This window comes from Carettochelys insculpta, chromosome 1, assembly GCF_033958435.1.
Source record: "Carettochelys insculpta isolate YL-2023 chromosome 1, ASM3395843v1, whole genome shotgun sequence".
NCBI lineage: Eukaryota > Metazoa > Chordata > Testudines > Carettochelyidae > Carettochelys > Carettochelys insculpta.
In genome coordinates, this window is record NC_134137.1 from 28,809,441 (window position 1) to 28,828,707 (window position 19,267).

Sequence of the window (19,267 nt, forward strand, 5' to 3'; positions counted from 1 at the left end):
TGCTGCCCTGGCTCCACCAACCCCATGCCCCTCCCTGCAGCCCTAACCCACCACAGGCTTAACCCCCTGCCCCACTTTCATGGCCCCAACCCACTGCCAGGCTTAACCCCAGCTGCAGAACATGCATTCTGATGGGGAAAAAGCCGCCCTCCGACTTACGTGTAATTCAAGTTACGTGAGGCTACATGGGAACACAACCCTCACATATCTCAAGACTACTGTATTTCTGAGTTTATTGAAATATGAAATCCGATCTATCTAATCCACTTATCAGATCAGCAGAGAACAACGCCAACTTACCAGTAGTGAAAAGGAGTTTCCTGGGGTCCTGAAAAATAGACACAAAACAAAAAAAATCAGTTGACACTTAATTTAAATATATAAGAAGCAACTGCTCATGAATTCCACATGCCTCATGGCGGCAGCCAATCACTAACCCTGGCTGTAAATATGGACTGGGTAACTGGTAATAGATAACAATGACAACTATGCGCTCCCAATGTAAACTGAACCTTCTGCCAACTACAGTCGGACTAAGAAAGAGTAATGAGATAATCAGATGCTTCTCTGCCTATAGATAATCGTTTTACAAAACAATTTGCTCTAGCTATTGAACAGTTTTAGAGGAACTGAGTTGTTTTAGAGGAGGGATGAGATTTTTAAAGCTGAATATGAATACCTGTGTTTCTACCAGTGAAGTCAAGTGGAGTTTTATCATAGTCCTCACTGGGAGTAGAACTGATTTTAACACAGATGCCTGAAGAAGGGCACAATATCAGGACAAACATTCTTTCCACTTCCTTGTGGGAGGCTGGGGAAGAAAGCAGCAGAACTGAGTGGAGGGTGAAGGGTGGTGTGACTTGATCTTGTGGAAGCCTCTCTATGGCTCTGTCTTCACCTGTGGGGGAAAACTGTTCTTAACTTGAGTTAACTAGCATGAGATAAAAGCCTAGTGGAGACAAGGTAGATAGTAGTGTTTGCATTAATTAGCAGGCTGTGTTAAAGACTAGGCTTCCCTATTGGCTTTCACTTAACCCTACTAATTCAAGTGAAAATTTCTAACTCCCTTGCCTCTAATAGGGTGTTGCCTCAGGTTAACTCAAGTTAAAAATACATTTTTTTAAATGAAGACCAAGTCCATGTGGATCATAAGTGAGAGGCCCCTGGGTGAAAGGCTGAAGGAATAAGCAAGTACGGGGCAAAGGAGACAGTCGTCTCCACACAACCATTCTCTACTTAATTTTAGAAGAAACAAAAAAGCAGTCCAGTAGTATATAGATTAGCACGGCTTTCCCTCTCTTACTGTTTATTTTAGAAGGATTCTGTCAGCATACATTAATGCTGACCTCACTGCTGCAGGCACAGCCCACCATTCAAAGAAGAATTTAGGGAGAGATGCACAGTGTAGAAGCTTCCGGGAGCATGACCCCTATTTGGCAGCGCAAAGACAGAAGACATTTAAGACTTCTTAAGGCCAGTATGTTCTCCCCAGATGACCTTGGACCTTACATTACAATATGACTTGAGGAGACACGTCAATGGAAAAAGGTCAGGGGAGTACCGTATTTTGCAAGCAGAAGGCAGCTTCCAGCCCAGTTTGGGCAAACAACTAAAGCACAATAAAAGTATTTGATGCTATTCCAATTCAAGGCAAGAGAAGCTTTGACAGTGAGTGGAATGACAGTAAGACTGGCCCAAATCTTGTCATTCTTCAATCCATATGTCATGATACACTGTCTACGAAATGCTGCAAGTGCGACATCTCTTCTGCCCATATCAGCTTATAAGGTTTGAAGACAGGGCTACTGATAGCAACAAAAATGACGCAACAAGACATTCCCAAGAGCATCGAAGTGCATCTGATGAGGTAGGTCTTTGCCCACGAAAGCTGATGCTCCAAAATATCTGCTAGTCTATAAGGTGCCACAGGACTTCTTGTTGTTCTCAAAGCTACAGACTAACAAGGCCACCTCTCTGATACTTATTCCCAACAGCAGTGACCTGTCAAAGGTCACATAGCAAGGCAGTGGAGGAGACTGCTGATGGAGATGTGGGTCTCCGAAAGCCACACTGGCTCACATGTGTGGGGACTATCAGTCCTTTCAGTTAGATGTAGGTAGGAGAATTAAGAAGATAACTGATACCTCCTTAAAAATGACTCCACCATACTGAAAACGTTCCACCTCCATGGAAAGCTTGTTTCCCTAGTGCGGTGTTTGTAGCTAAACCACTCACTTTACGTAAACAGAAAAGCAGCATGCCTCTATGGACAGAAGTCTGGCTCAGCAAGTTGGCTGTCCTGGCCGCTAAACAGCAGATAACATCTTGGAGAAAAGGGATCTCAAGGCAAATTTGCAAAGATACCATCTAAGTCTTTAAAAACCTTTCATTCTTGGCAGACAGAAACCAAGCTGTTACTTTACTTCCTTTCCTTCCCTCTTTGCTTTTCTCCTCTCCCCTCCTTTCCATCCCTTAACTTTTTTTGCTTTTTCTGCCTTTTTGGAGTGATGGGGATGGGGGGGAGGGGGGACGAATCTAATAAAATATACATAGTAAGTGAAGTAATGTGCTCATAGTTGCAGAGAAAGTCAATGTCACAGTCAGGTCTCCTGACTCCTAATCCTAGTGCTCTAACCACGGAAAGGAAGAAAAATCAACATGATGCTGCTTTTTCATAGTATAAAAGACAGGCACCACTGTACAGATCACTCATGGAAACTATGAGGCACCACACAAGTCACATCTGTTTCAAGGGAAATATAAAAGTATGGTGACCACATTCCCCTAGGGTAAATACGGGAACACGCTGGGGGTCGGGGATTGTCCCAGCTGCAGCAAGCTGAATGGTCACCCTGCATCAGGCAATGGCTGCACCCTTCTTCCCATCCAGACCTCTCACCTCCAGCCTGCCCCTGACCCGCCTCCCACTGCTGCACGTTACCTCCCACCCAAACGCCCAAACCCAGCCCATTCCTGTGCCCTCCCTCCCAGCCTGACCCCACACACCCAGCTGCAGCCCACTGCAGCTGGGGAGACAAACAAGCCTGCAGCAAATTCTTCAGGGCTCAGTGATGCAGACTCAAGAGGGGCTCTGGCCCTAGCCCCACACCAGACAGGGCTCCAGGGCAGAGGGGGCTCTGGCCCTGCGGAATGTCCCAGAGGGCCTCAGCCCCACACAGTACAAGGCTCCAGCCCTGGCCCTGTGATGCGGTGAGGGCTGTCTAGGGGTTAGCTTCACCCTCACACCACGCAGGGCTGTGGCCCCAGGCCCACAGCAGGGGCCACCCCAGTAGGGCTCCAGCCCCAGCTTCACCCCAGCTCTGTGGTGGGACACCAGGAGGGGGGCTCCAGCCCCATGAGAGGCTCAGGGGGGCCCCTGCACCATACAAGGCTCCAGCCCTGGCCCTGTCACGTGGCAGGGTTTGAGAGGGGACTCTGCCTCTATCCTGTGCAGGGCTCCAGCGGCAGTAGGCCTTTGGCTTAAACACAGCCCTGCAGTGGGGACTGGAGGTGGAGTGGGTTCTGGCGATGGCCCCAGCACTGCACTGTGAAGGCCCCAGCTCCACCGCTCCATCCCCCACTTTCCCAACCCCCCAGCTCTGTCCCCACCCCAACCAGGCACCTGAGCAAGGGTGGGGCTGGCAGTGGCATCCCAGTGGTGCAGCAGGCAGTCAGCTACATTTTAAAAAATGCCCTGCAAATCTCCAGCCAACACAGGAAAAGGTCACCAGGGAGAGCCAAACACGGGACAATTGGTCCCATTTAAAAAAATAAGTCGGGATGCCTTTTTGGTTCCCCAAATACAGGAGCAATGGTCACCTTATATAAAAGAACGGATCACCCACCTCACCGCGGTAGTTTGCTGCATTCAGCGTCAAAAATTCTTCAGTATAGTTCACAGAGAAGTTCAGGACATTCACCAGGTGTGCAGCAACATGTAAAACTATAAACAACCAAAAAACTCAGTTCACTAAGCTGCATTTTGAAGGTTCTATGAAGCCCCTAATCGCAACAGCTCATACACAGAGAAGGATCTCGGTTCTTACATGTGAGTTTGTAGACCCCGATCCCAAGTGATTTAGTAGGCTGAGTCCACCATTCTAATTTAATCCAGCCTTTATAATATAAACTACCTATTTTATCATTTTCCTTTGCTTATTTAGAACACTGAATTTACTAACCTGCAGATTTTATACATGTTGAACCGCTGTAACCCAGAACTCTCTCATCTGGCAAACTCCATAATCTGGCATGATTTTATTTAGCTGGGCTATGATTTATCATGGGTGTGACCAATATTCCCATTGTCCCAGAAAGTTTGTATACAGCCATCAGACCTGGCTGTCAGCATTCTGCACTGTTATTTAGCCCTAAATGTCTTCTAAGAACCCAGTTGGCAGTGGAAGTGTTGGTAATGTGCTTGAAAATAACGACCTCCCATCATCCAGAAAATTATCTCATCCCGCCCTGGTAAGGTCCCAAGGGTGCTAGATGACAGAGGTTCAACCTGTATAAAAACTTTTTTTTATGGAACTGACCCAGCTGTGACTGAAGTTGATCAGAAAACACCCATTCACTTTAGGAGAACCAAGATCAGTCCTAAGATAACATGTTATTTTTGTACTAAGTGAATTAAACAGATAGGCTAGTATGAAAGTATTACTAATTTTGAAACTTTAGAAAACTGTGATTTCTTTTCCCACTATAATTCTCCAAGTGGGCAACTGAATCAAAGGATTGTGTCAAAACGAAGTTAATACATCAATGAAAGTGGCAATATTTTGTGATATTTACTTATGTTGCTCATATGTTTGCAACAGGTCTTTTCATCTCTACAGTCCATGCCTCCTCATTGACATTGACAACATGTTGCCTGTAATCGGTTAGGATGTAATTTTTTTACAGCACAAGCTTTGTTATCAGGCATGCATGATAACATATATGATAACAGTCGCTGGCTAATCAAATGTGCCAGTTACTCAAGATTTTTAACAAATGCAAAAATATTTAGGAAATTAAATCACCTTACTTAACACAACACGTTTTGACACAGTAGACAGGACTGTAATTTACTGCTCCTTTACTGCCTCAGAGCCATCAAACAAATGCTATTTCCAAAAATGCTAGGAAATGGTGCCAGAATTTTCTAGTTACATAAAGGACAAATTGTATTGTCACCTATGGCAGATGCTGGTTAACTGAGTTTTCTGCATATGAAAGTGATGTATAACACAGCTTGTACTGTAATTTTATTTATTTTATGAAAAAGAGCCTGTAACTTTTAAGAAACAAGCAGTCCTACAGCATCTTAAAGACTAACAATTTTATTTATTAGGTAATGAGCTTCCTGAAGAAGTGGGTCTTACCGATGAAAACTTATTACCCAATAAATAAAACTGTTAGTCTTTAAAGTGCGACAGGACTGCTTGTTTTCTGTGAAGCTACAGACTAACACAGCCACCCCTCTGAGACTGAAACTTTTAAGGAAAGTTTTTCCACCCAAATTTAGATTTGAGGCTTCAAAAATGTCTGTGGAAACCATTACACATCTCCACAAAGAAACAGAAGAAAATACCTTTTATTGCACAAGCCACGGGTGACTTGTATTGTTTAATATGTTTCCCACATGAGCTAGTGCTCAGCACAATAAAATCTTACCTGAAAAGACACATATAGTAACACCACATGTTACATGGAAAGTTTTACTTTTATCCAACAGCCTTCTTGTTTTCCTGCTGGCAACCTAGTAAAAGAAGAATTCAAGCAATCTCTCTTCTAAAATGAAGCAGTGGAAAATAAAGTGCAAAGTAATTAATGTTCTATATGTGATTCCTTTGTAAAAGTAACTGTCATGTGAGAAGCACCCTACCAAATTCACATGCATGAAAAACACGTCATGGATCACATATTCTCCCCCAACCCACTCCTGACTCCATGCCACCCTGTGAAAAGAGAAGTTACTCACCGTAGTAACAGTGGTTCTTTGAGATGTGTCCCCGTGGGTGCTCCACAATAGGTGACGGGCTTGCCCGGCGCCGCAGATCGGATCTTCCAAGCAGTTTCTGCCGCACCGCGCATGCGCCGGCGCGCGCCGCTCCCTTGCGCACTCCTGGCCATGTGCGCGATCCGGTCCCCGCCAGTTCCTCGACCAACCGCCTCGGGTGCCCCTGCAAAACACTAACAGAGATCCGAAGCGGGGAGGATGGGCGGGAAGTGGAGCACCCACGGGGACACATCTCGAAGAAGCACCGTTACTACGGTGAGTAACTTCTCTTTCTTCTTCGAGTGTCCCCGTGGGTGCTCCACAATAGGTGACTACCCAGCAGTAACCCAAGATAGGAGGTGGGTAATCGGATTATGTGCAGCTTGTCCCCGAGAGGACCGCTGCGGAGAGACGGGTATCCTCTTGGAATACCCTGTAAAGGGCGTAATGTTTGGCGAACGTGTCGTAGGATGACCAGGTCGCCGCTCTGCAAATGTCTTTTAACGCAACGCCCTTGAAAAAGGCTGTTGATGCTGCCACCGCCCTGGTGGAATGAGCCCTGGGAGTGGCCGATAAAGGAGTCTTTTTGAGCTCGTAGCACATTTTTATGCAGGATACAATGTGCTTCGAGATTCTCTGCGATGAGAGACCTTCTCCTTTCGATTTGGGAGCGAGGGAGACTAGGAGCCTATCCGTTTTCCGGAAGGACTTGGTCCTGTCTACGTAGAAGGCTAGCGCCCTCCTCACGTCCAGGAGGTGTAGGCGCGCCTCTTCGTTGGAGTTATGAGGTTTTGGATAAAACGAGGGTAGAACAATAGGTTCGTTGATGTGAAACTTGGAGGAAACTTTGGGAACAAAGGCTGGATGCAGCCGTATGGTTACCGCCTCCTTGGAAAAAACAGTGCAGGGTGGCGTTGCCATGACTGCCGCGAGCTCGCTCACCCTACGAGCTGACGTAATTGCAAGAAGAAAGGTCGTCTTTATTGTAAGGAGGCGGAGGGGGACCGTGGCCAAGGGCTCGAACGGTGGTCCCATGAGTGTGGTAAGCACCAGGTCCAAGTTCCACGAAGGTGGAATCGGTTTCCGAGGGGGGTAGAGGTTTACCAACCCTTTGAGGAACCTGGTAACCACAGGGTGGGCGAACACCGTGTGCCCTTCCTCCTCATGTCTGAACGCCGAGATGGCGGCGAGGTGGACCTTTAACGAGGATAGCGAGAGTCCTCCCCTCTTGAGGTCCAGTAAATACTGTAGAATGGTAGGTATAGGCACCGAAAGGGGGGCCAGTTGTTTGGCAGAACACCAGGCCGTAAAGCGAGTCCATTTTTGTTTGTAGGCCTTCCTAGTGGAAGTCGTCCTGCTACTTTCTAGGACTTGCTGTACTTCCACTGTGCATGTGCGCTCTAGGGAGCTGAGCCATGGATTAGCCACGCTTGCAGTCGCAGGCTTTGGGGGTGCGGATGCACTATGGACCCCTGGGCTTGCGTGAGCAGATCCGGCGCCACCGGAAGAGGCATCGGTGGACAGTCCGACATGCGCAGGAGTAGGGGGAACCATTGTTGGCGATCCCACGTTGGGACTATCAGGATCATCCGGGCCCTTTCCCTCCTGGCTTTTTGCAAAACTTTGTGGATCAGCACTGTGGGAGGAAACGCGTAAAGCAGGGGGCCCCCCCACTGGATCGTGAACGCGTCCCCCAGGGACCCCCAGCCCAGTCCTGCTCTGGAGCAGAACCGTGGGCACTGCTTGTTGTGCTGAGTGGCAAACAGATCTATTTGGGGAAACCCCCATGCGTGGAAAATCGGCCGTAGCAGATCGGGACGGATCTGCCACTCGTGTGTGAGCGCAAAACGCCTGCTCAGCTGGTCTGCCTTCACGTTGTGCGCACCCGGCAAGTATGAGGCTTTCAAGAGTATATCGTGGGCGATGCACCAGTTCCATAAGCGGATTGCTTCCGCGCATAAGGCACGGGATCGAGCTCCTCCTTGCCTGTTTATATAAAACATGGTGGAGGTATTGTCTGTACTGATCCCGACGACTTTGCCTTGTATGTGGTCTCGAAAGTGTTTGCAGGCGTTGAACACTGCTCTGAGCTCCAGTACATTGATGTGTAGTGACTGTTCCGTGGGTGACCACAGTCCTTGAGTCACCTCTTCGCCCATGTGCGCTCCCCAACCTATGAGGGAGGCATCTGTGGTGAGGAAAACCGAGATTTGCGGCTGATGGAAGGGTACCCCTGTTAGCAGGTTCCTGGGGTTTACCCACCATTGCCGGGATTTGCGCACCCCGGGTGTGGGCGACACCGCCCTGTGAACGGTGTGTACTGCCGGCTTGTATACACTGGCCAGCCAGTGCTGCATGCTGCGCATGTGCAACCTGGCGTTTTGTACCACAAACGTCGCCGCTGCCATGTGGCCCAGCAGCTGCAAGCACGTCAAGACCGGCACCGTAGGGCTGAAGGTGATGACTTGCACGAGGGAACCGATGGCTCGAAAGCGAGCCTCTGGTAGGTATACTCTGGCCGTGATCGAGTTTATGCGAGCCCCTATGAACTCTATGTCCTGTGTGGGGTCTATTTTTGATTTCGCCAGATTGATAACCAGGCCAAGTGAGGAGAACGTGTCTGCTGTGACGCGTATCATGCGGAGAACCTCCCCCTTCGAGGCCCCTTTGAGCAGGCAGTCGTCCAGATACGGGAAAATAAATACCCCCTGTCTGTGCAGGTAGGCTGACACCACTGCCAAGGTCTTGGTGAAGACTCTGGGGGCCGAGGAGAGGCCAAACGGTAGGACTTTGTATTGGAAGTGTTCGTTGCCTACCATGAAACGGAGAAATCGCCGGTGAGCCGGATGGATGGTTATGTGGAAGTACGCGTCTTGCAAATCGAGGGCTGCGAACCAATCTCCATCGTCCAGTGCTGTAAGGATGGAGGCAATTGTGATCATCCGAAAACGTTGTTTGCGCAGATACCTGTTGAGGCCGCGAAGGTCTAAGATGGGCCTCCAGCCTCCTGTCTTTTTCTCCGTTAGGAAATACCGGGAGTAAAACCCTTTTCCTTGCAGTTGCTCCGGCACCCTTTCCACCGCCCCTATGAGCACGAGATGGGCCACCTCCTGCCTGAGCCTGGCTACATGGGAGGCCTCCTGGAGGTGGGGCTTGGGCGGAGGTTGCGATGGTGGGAGCGACTGGAAGGGGATGGCGTACCCCGTGGCTATGATCTCCAGCACCCATTTGTCTGTGGTGATCCTTTGCCACTGGTCGTAGAATGGTCGGAGGCGATGGTGAAATAGCCGCTTCGGATGACCTTGTGCGATGGTAGTGATGGCGCAGCCCTGGATCTGTATGTCAAACTTGTGGCCTGTGGCCCCGCCCCGAGGACGCACGGCCCTGTTGTGAGCGTCGCCTGGGAGTTCTGTACTGCTGGTGCTGCTGATGCCGCCCTTGCTCGTAACCCCTGTGATACTGGGGGCGCTGTTGCTGGTACTGGTACCGCCTTTGCTGAGGGTAGTACCTTTTCTTTGTGTATGGAGGGGTGTAAATCCCCAGGGTCCTGAGTGTGGCTCTTGAATCTTTACTGGAATGAAGGACCGAGTCAGTTGATTCAGCAAACAGCTTCTGCGAGTCGAAGGGAAGGTCAACTATCTTTGCCTGCAGATCTCTCGGTATACCCGAGGTCTGGAGCCAGGACTCCCGTCGCATCACCACTGCAGTTGCTGTGGAATGTGCTGCTGTGTCCGCAACGTCCAAAGCAATCTGAACTCCCATCCTCGCAGCCGCGTAGCCTTCTTGCACTATGGCCTTGAGGACCGGCTTTTTGTCCTCTGGAAGCGAGTCCATGAGGGAGGTTAACCTAGAATAGTTGTCAAAATTATGGTTCGCCAAGTGCGCTGCGTAATTTGCCATTCGCAACGTTAAAGTAGAGGAGGAGTAGACCTTTCTGCCGAACAGCTCTAGCTTCTTGGCATCTTTGTCCGTTCCCCCTGTTTTAAATTGAGATGTTTTTGATCTTTGTTGCGAGGACTCCACCACCAAGGAGTTTGGCTGTGGGTGGCTAAACAGGAACTCCATGCCTTTCGCCGGCACGAAGTATTTCTTATCCGCTCTCTTTTGGACCGGCGGAATAGTTGCAGGGGTCTGCCATATGGTAGTGGCGGACTCTAAGATCGCTTCATCAAGCGGTATTGCTACTCTGGAGGAGGCCAGAGGTCTCAAATTTTTGAGGAGCTTATGGTGTTTCTCTTGCACCTCTGCTGTCTGGATGCCTTGCGTGAAGGCCACCCTCTTAAACAGCTCCTGAAACTGTTTGAGATTGTCCGTAGGATGGACGTCCCCCAGGGCCGTGGCCTCGTCCGGGGAGGAGAGTGAGGAACCGCTGGGGTACGTCTCTCTGAACCCTTCCGGTTCCTGCTGGTGCTGGTACACCCTCTCGCTGGAGGTTTGCGAGGGAAAATCTCGGGGTTCCATGACCAGTCCCCCCTGAGATGCTTGAGTCTCTGTCCCCGATCGCGATTGCCCTCGGGGGTACGAGGTAGTGTGTGGGGATCTATCCCTAGTAGATTGCCGATGGTGTCCGTGCCCCGCGTGGTAGGGACGACCATGGCAGTATAGGCACTGTTCCTGGGAAGGTGACCTCGACCATTCCCTTGGTGCGTACCCTCTGCGTCTGGGGGAGGGAGATCGTCGAGACACTGGAGAGAGCGATTTAGCATAATAGTCCAGCGGTTCAAATCCCAGGAAGGGTGAAGGAGGTACCAGCCATGGTGAGGCTGGCTGTAAAAATGGAGAAGGCGGCTCCGGGTAGGCTAGGGGGGACCCCTGCCTTCTGGTTGGAGTCTGCAACATAAGCGGAGGGCTGTGAGAAAGCAGCTCCACAGCCCTGTCCGGAGAGGGGCTGCAGTGCCTCCTCTTGTGAGCAGCCTTCCCCCTCCCTGGAGGAGGTAACTCCGCCCCCTGATGGGCAGGGGATCCCGGCCCCGTCAGCACCGTGCTAGGCACGCTCGAAGGCGGTGCCGCACGTGCGGTGTCCTTCTGCGCCTGCAGGCTACGTGCCTGCGCGCCCTGCACCGCCGGTTCCCTGGGGGTCGGTGCCGCTGTCTGCGGTGCCGCCGGTACCGGCGTTTGCTTAGCCGCCGCCCTGCCTGCGGTGCGGGGCGGCTGGCTGATTATCGGAGGCTGAGCCGTTTGCACGTGGCTCTCCGTGCCGCCGCCGATCAGCTGTTGCTGCGGCTGGGGGCTGCTTGCTCCTCCCGTCCCGCTCACTGTTGCTGCCGGCAGGGATCAGGCTGGGGAGACTTTCCTCCGTTTTTGCGCTGATGGAGTGAGGGAGGCAGCTTTCCTTTTATGGGCCCCGGAGGGTCCCTCCTGCTGCAGCCGCTCCGGCACGTCTGGCTGGAGGGCCTTGTCAAGAAGCAGCATTTTGATCCGCATCTCCCTGTCCCTCCGTGCTCTGGTTGTTAATTTAGCGCAGAAGGCGCATTTCTGTGCCACATGGGACTCCCCCAGGCACCTTATGCATAGACTGTGCCCATCGGACACTGGCATCGCCTCTCGGCAGGACTCACATTTTTTAAAGCCTGAAGAGGACATTGTTGGTGAGTCTTTGAGTTTTTAAGTGGGTACTTAGCACCTTCTTTGTGCTGTTTTCCCCCGTCCGATGGCCTGCCTCAGCAGGAGGGCTGATGGCCGTAGCTCCTGGCCTACGGCGCTTGTTACTGGGACTGGGCTGAGCTGTCCCTCTCGTAGCTTGTTTGTTGTTGTTTTTTTTTTACAAAATAACAACCGGCTAACTTATAGTAGCCTAAGTAACTGAAAAACTTCAAAGAAAAAAACAGATAAAGTCGTTGAATACGCTATTTGGCCTTAGCCTAGTCGGATTCCGTCTGCAGCCGACGGCGGTTAAGAGGAACTGGCGGGGACCGGATCGCGCACATGGCCAGGAGCGCGCAAGGGAGCGGCGCGCGCCGGCGCATGCGCGGTCCGGCAGAAACTGCTTGGAAGATCCGATCTGCGGCGCCGGGCAAGCCCGTCACCTATTGTGGAGCACCCACGGGGACACTCGAAGAAGAATCTCATCTTTTGTCTGCTTTTACCCTACACTATACAGATTTCACAGGGCAACAAGTGTTTCTCATACTGGGGATCCTGAACCAAAGTGAAGCTTTGGGGGAGCTGCAGTATTTAGTGGGGAGTCGCAGTATTTCCACCCTTACTTCAGCACTGCTTCAGAGGCGGTGGCTGGAGTGGTGGCTGGTGGCCAGGCACACATCTCTAAAGGCAGCACCCCACCAGCAGCAGAGAGGAAGTAAAGGTGGGAACACCATACCATACCTCCCTTACTTCTGTGCTGCTGCCTTCAGAGCTGGGCAGCCAGGCCATTTCTACACAGACCATTTCCACAAGGGAGCGAAAGATGCTAATGAGGCGTGGATGCAAATTCCCCATGCCTCATTAGCATAACATCATGTGATCTGGAGTCCGGAAGACCTTTCTTCCAGACTCCAAAATGCCATGTAGAAGCGCGGCCCCGGGAGGCTTCTGGGAGGAAGTCCTCCTTCCAGAGGCCCCTTCTTCCCAAAAATTTTCGGAAAGAAGGGGCCTCTGGAAGGACTTCCTTCCGGAAGCCCCCCGGCTGCCGTGCTTCTACACAGCATTTTGGAGTCTGGAAGAAGAGTCTTCTGGACTCCAAATCACGTGACCTTATGCTAATGAGGCATGGGGAATTTGCATCCACGCCTCATTAGTACTTTGGCTCCCTGTATTAGCATGCCACTTCCGAAGAAAGTGGCCTGTGTAGAAACAGCCCCAGAGTGTAATGGATGCTCACTGAAGGCCCAGCTCTTCAGGAGGCAGTGCCGAAGTAAGGGTAGCAATATTACACCATAACAACCTTTTTTTCTACTTTCTGTCTTCTGAGTTGTGCTCCCAGCCAGCAGCCACCACTCTCCAGCTGCCCAGCTCTGGAGGCAGAGCCACCACCAGTAGCAGTGCAGAAATAAGGGTAGCTGCACCTACCACCCCCCACACAATAATCTTATGACATGTACCCTCCAGTAATTTCTTTTTGAGTCAGGGCCCCTATAATTACAACACCGATAAATGGCTGAAATCATCACATTTATTATTTTTAAAACCCTATGACCAAGAAATTGAGCAAAACAGACTGTGAATTTGGTGGGGCCTTATATATGAGGCTTAATTATATTCTATGATAACACCTACATTCAGCAGAAACAGGATTAGAGATAGTTGTTAACTCCACTGGCTTAATGCAGAAATGACTAGATGATGTTACTGGCTGTGTGTTATTCAGGAGATCAGACTAGATCAGCATAATGGCCCCTTCTGGCCTTATGATCTGTGAGTCTTTTTAAAAGTGAATAAACTTTTTTTAACGTAAATGACCAGTTCCGTAGGGCAACGTATTAGTTTACACTGTCCATTTGTTCACCTCAGATCACTGGCAGGCACAAGATAGAGGACACAGGTAAGGACAATAAGTATCTTCAATTTGCAAACATCCAAAAATGTTTCACACATCCAGTAAATCTGCACTACTTAAGTAAAAACAACAAGGAGTCTAGTGGTACCTTAAAGACTAACAAATTTATTAGGGCATAAGTTCTTGTGAGTTGCAGCTCACTTTATCAGATGCACGAAGTGAAAGAATCAGATGTGAGGGACACAGAAGATTGCTATGCTAACATTACACACGAAGATGGACTACAAGCCATCAGGAACTGCTGTATTCTAAATGAGGTCAGGGCACAGCCGGTTGCTGAGCTTCGTGATTTCGTTCTCACCCACAACCCCATCTCAGATTTGGGGACGATTTGTGCCTTGAAGTCAATAGCACTCTATGGGTACCTGCATGGCCCTAACAAATATGTTAGTCTTTAAGACGCCCGCAGACTCCTTGTTGTTTTTGCTGAAACAGACTACAATGGGTAAGTCTCCACTACTTGAGTAGCGTTACTTAGATTTTGGTCACAAGTAGTGAAAGAGTCACAACCCAGGGAAAATATTGTTTATTAGCTATTTAAAGACACCAAACCTTTTCTAGTTTGTCAGATTTCTCCTTTCAGGATGCCCAATATGTTTTTATTGATTTGAAATTCAATTATGTCCAGTAAGGGAGATATGTCCACTTGTCTACACTTGATGCACGATATTTCCTCACTGCTTGGCTTGAGGTGGGGCCACTGTCTGCAGCCCCCTTTTCTCTGTGTTAAGATAGGAGAGAATAAACCTCATATTCAGAGGCCACAGCAGCTATAGAGCAAGAGAGGAAAAAGCGGGTAATGAGGCTTCACTTGCATTCACTCTTCTTGTGCACACAGGCACAACAAGGCCTTACTTACCAGAGCAAGAAATGTTCTTAGCACCAGGTCCAATCAAGCTACCAGCCAAGCTAGTAAGAATACTTTCCTTGACTTCTAAGGGATCTGAAGCTGTGTCCACACACAAAGCCTCGGCCATGTCTAGGAGGCTATCACTATACACAGCCATGCAAATGAATAGAAACTAAGAATGTGTGCAATGTAACTTTTCTAAGGAATGTGACTTCATGCATGGCCCTCGTTAGCTGGTTGTATTCTAGCAGTTGTTTTACCTGTTGAGATCCTCGGACGAAGGCCAGGAGAATACGGCACATGGGTAAAAGGACCAGGCTGCAGTTGAGGTTGAGGACAGATGCTGAAGCTCTGCTAACGCACAATCCTAGCTAAACAAACATAGCAAGACTTAGATTATGGAGACAGGATGGTCCACTGGGTAAGGTGCTAGGCTAGGAGACCCAAATTGAATTCCCTGCTCTATCACAGGCTTCCCATGTGACTCTGGGTTCTCTGTGCCTCAGCTACTCCTATAAATAAATATTACTTCCCTAACTGATAGGGTAGTTGCGAGGATAAATGCACTAATGACTGTGATGAGTACAGATAGGGGAGTTATGGCAGCTCACATCAAAAAATATATTCCACTCTTAGGCTGTTTCTGTACAGGCCACTTCCTTCGAAAGTGGCATGCTAATAAATGGAGCGAAAGATGCTAATTAGGCGCGGATGGAAAGAAGGGGCCTCCAGAAGAAGCACGTCCTTCCGGAAGCGCCACCGGGGCCGCGCTTCTACATGGCACTTTGGAGTCCAGAAGAACAGTCTTCTGGACTCCAAATCACATGAGGTTATGCTAATGAGACACAGGGAATTTGCATCGTGCCTCATTAGCATCTTTTGCTCCGTGTATTAGCATGCCACTTCCAAAGGAAGTGCCCTGTGTAGAAACGGCCTTAGGGTGTGTCTACACTAGCATTCCTTTCAAAAGAGGTATGCAAATGTGGTATAAATTTGCATATTTGACACTTAATTTGCATATTCTGATGTTGAAATAGCTTCTTTCCAAAGAAGAAAGCCAGTGTAGAGGCTGCTCTTTCGAAAGTGAACCCCATCTTCAAAGGAATCCTTCTTCCCATTAAATAAAGGCAAGAAGGAGTCTTTCGAAGATGAGTTTACTTTTGAAAGAGCAGTGTCTACACTGGCTTTCTTCTTTCGAAAGTTCCTTCGAAATTAGAATATGCAAATGGTGTCAAATATGCAAATTTACACCTCATTTGCATTTTTGAATTCCCTTATTTGCATACCTCTTTCAAAAGAGGGGTGCAAGTGTAGATGTACCCTTAGTGTCAAAATTAAAACGACTTCACAAAATGAACTAAAATTTGTCCCAAACAAATAGTTGTGGAGACCCTGTAAAGTAGGTTGACCAGATAGCAAAAATGTGAAAAATCCAGGTGAGGGTGGGATAATAGATGCCTATATAAAAGAAAGTCCAAAATATTGGGACTGTCCCTATAAAATCACAAGTAATTAAAAGAATTCTTTAGTTTTCCCTAGAGGAGTTTTGCGATGCCCAGTTTTTGCCTCTGAAAACAGAAGACTTTGGAAAGCTTTCATAAAGTGTAAGACTCTGTAATTACAGCTCTAATTCTGGCCCTAGCTACTTAAGAGACCAAATCTACTGTGAGGATTTAGTTGACCTAATCATGGGCCTGATCCAACTCACAGCAATCACTTTAACTTCAGCAGGAGTTGGATTTGGCCTCTTTTTATGTCAAAAGGTGGCATCTCATTTGGAAAGAACTGCCATTCTAAACTATGCACACAAGCATGTGACATGGAATAAATCAAAAGCCATGCTAATGTCAACAGAGCAGCCATCCTTTCTGTGACCAGAGGGGTTAAACAGCCATAGTTAAAGAGGGGGAAAGGATTAAAGAGCATGAAGATCCTCATTAGCTGCTTAACTAAAGTTTAATGACTTTGTGATAAATGAGCCAAAGAACAATGTCATGCATTAATTTAGTGAAAATGGAAATAATTGTACAGTTTCAGAAACTGTTGGAATAGATTCACAGTAGGTTCTTACCAAGTCATGCAGCGCTAATAAGCACATGTCCTAATATGGACCCCAAATCAGCAGCAGGGAGCTGACAGCTGGGACTCCAGTATTTCAGTACAGAGTTTATAAAATATGCTAAATGACACTAACTAGTCCACTTGGATCCCAAGCAGTTAAACCTAAACTGCATGTCAAATAAAAGAGCAAAGTACACCTTGTGATGCCATAACACTGTATTGTGTTATTTCATTACGTTTGCTCATTCACCTGCTAATTCATAAAATATTGCAATTTGTGGCATCTTTCCCACCTATTAAGTTTGAATTAGCATTTTTCTGTAAGCTTATACAAAAGATGCAGTTAGACAGTTAATAGATAAAGAAACTTTACTCCTAAGGGTCTTCTGTAGAACCACAACATCTTGCACAAAAAACAGAACTGAATTAAAAAGAGTATAGGTTAAAAGACAAGTCCTTTTTGCATAAAAGATTTATATACGTGTATTTTAATTAAAATATTAATAAAAACTTAGTATTAATTTATAGGTTATTGCTGACTGAAATTTTTGTACTTTTTTAAAATAAAACATTGCTATTTTTCTAACATGTAAATTCTAATGTAATCAAAATCATTTCAGGTTTTCCTCACTTTTTTGGAGAAAAGAAAAGAAAAGAAAAAGAGGGTGGGAACCAGAAAGGAGGTAGTTGAAAATATTTTTAAAAAAATAAACTGTGAAGTGTTTTGGAAACAAATGAAAATCTGTCATTTCATTCTAATTTTTTACATGGCAAACATAATTTTTCAACCTGCTGCAATATCACACACTCAAATAAATAAAATAATTAACAAACATGTCTTATTTAGAATTCACATAGGTGCCTGTCTACCGTGATTACATTCATTCTTACTGGAGGCACTGTCCAGTTTCATGACCATGAAAACCACACCACAGACTGTGAAGTCTGGTCTCCCACACATGAACCTCAATAATTTGTTAGTTTTTACCCTATATTATATGGATTTCCTGGTGAGCAGAGAGACCAACACTTCCTCAGATGTTTTTCAGCTCTGGTTCTCTGTGCCTTAAATATTGAGTCTGTTCTGGTATGGCTATGATCTGAAGAAGTGGGTCTGTCCCACAAAAGCTCATCACCTAATAAATTATTTTGTTAGTCTTTAAAGTGCTACTGGATTGCTTTTTTGCTTTCATAGTATATAGACTAGCACAGCTATCTCTCTGTTACTAGGAGTTTTTCAGGGGAGCATAAGGTTATTTTAGGGGCAGTCTGAGTATTGCTACCCTTACTTCTGCACTGCTTTCAGAGTTTGGTGACCGTAATCTGGAAGCTGTTCGCTGAGAACCCATGTCTGAAGAACTGCTACCAGCAACAGTGCACAAACAAGGATGGCAATACCATACCATGCCATCCTTCTGCACTGCTATTGACACCACCAGCTCTGTCTTCAAAGCTGGGCTCCCAGCCAGCCACCAGCACTGTCCAGCTGCCCAGATCTGAAGGTAGTGTCACTACTAGGAGTGGTGCAGAAGTAAGGACTGCAACACCGCCTACGAGAACTTTGCAACTCCCCAACTCCTTTTTTGCATCAGGGCCCCTACAATTATACCACCATGATGTTTCAGATCTGAATAGATGAAATCATAAAATTCATGATTTTTAACAGTCTATGACCAGGAAATTGACCAAAATGGACCGGGAATGTGACAGGGTCCTACTGATGAGGCATTAAACTAAGATTTAAATCCTTATGGTCATTAAAGATCCCAGGTGTGTTTTATAAAGGCAGAGGTAATAACCCAAGTTTCTTGGCCAATATCTGACATGGAGAGTTATGTTGCCCGAACAGAATTAACTCACCATCTACAAAGTATTCTTCAGTTCCCGTTCTGTTATTTAGAGATGCTGTGTGTTATTTAGGAGTGCCACATTCCACTCCAGAGGGACAGCATTACAGTGACAGATGAAGAGATGCCTAAGTATTACATTACAGATTATTATAAAAAGCAGTGTTTCTCAAACTATGCTCTGCGGAACACTGGTGTTCCATGAACAATTTGCAGGCATACCCCCAGTGTTTGGAAAAAGACATTGATGGTCTATATTTTCTGTTATTAAAACCAGATACAATGTTACTTCTTCATTGCTATGATAAAATTATGGTTTTGCTGTATCTGTATAGGTTGCTGTTTGTTTTTTGTTTTTTTTGTCTGATAATTTTTTAATAAAATTTGCGTAGGTGTTCCACATAAAAAATATTATTGTTTGATGTTCCACAGTCTCAAAATGTTTAAGAAGTACTGAAAGGACAGAGAGAGACACAATCCTGTGGATTCCTACCAGCCATGGAGCCACAGAAAGGAGGTGATAATAATAGTGATCTTATTTTTACTGATATCTTTCATCTAAAAGGATCTGAAATGAGTTTGCACACTTTGAGGCCCGAGGTTGCCTGTACTGGGAAAGGAAACTGTGGAACACTGCACACCTACCCAAAATCTAAAATAATAGGTGACTCTCCCCCATGCTCCCTTTATCTCTTTGTATTAAGTTTGACCACAAAGCCAGCAGGTACCTGAAATAGTCACAGCCTATATGAGATCTTCAAAGGAGTGGGCCGCATAGATGGAGTGTACATGCCTATCCATTGGCTTCCTATTCCTCTTTGCTCTTTTTAGTCTCTAAAGTTGAGCTGGGAACTCCCCCAGCAAACACTAGCTCCAAATGCCTCCAGAGAATGAAAGGGAGACTTCCATGAATGGACTTGCAAATGTTCCTAATGCTGAGATAAAAGCATCAGCCCCACCCACTCATCACACACATACATCCAGTCTTATTCCCTGCCATTTGTGGAATCTAAACCTTTGCTGAGCATCAG

General features: G+C 47.2%; 1 protein-coding gene across 2 annotated transcripts in view; it reads right to left on the reverse strand.

The window, feature by feature from the left end:
* NOX4 (NADPH oxidase 4) overlaps nucleotides 1–19,267 on the reverse strand; it is a 172,568-nt gene that overhangs the window by 134,932 nt on the left and 18,369 nt on the right. For both annotated transcript variants that reach the window (XM_074981479.1, XM_074981473.1), the window contains exons 3-6: nucleotides 14,589–14,699; nucleotides 5,659–5,743; nucleotides 3,846–3,943; nucleotides 301–328 (exon numbers count right to left, since the gene is read on the reverse strand). In XM_074981479.1, coding sequence (XP_074837580.1) covers nucleotides 301–328; nucleotides 3,846–3,943; nucleotides 5,659–5,743; nucleotides 14,589–14,699 — 322 coding nt within the window. The remainder of the gene's footprint in view (nucleotides 1–300; nucleotides 329–3,845; nucleotides 3,944–5,658; nucleotides 5,744–14,588; nucleotides 14,700–19,267) is intronic.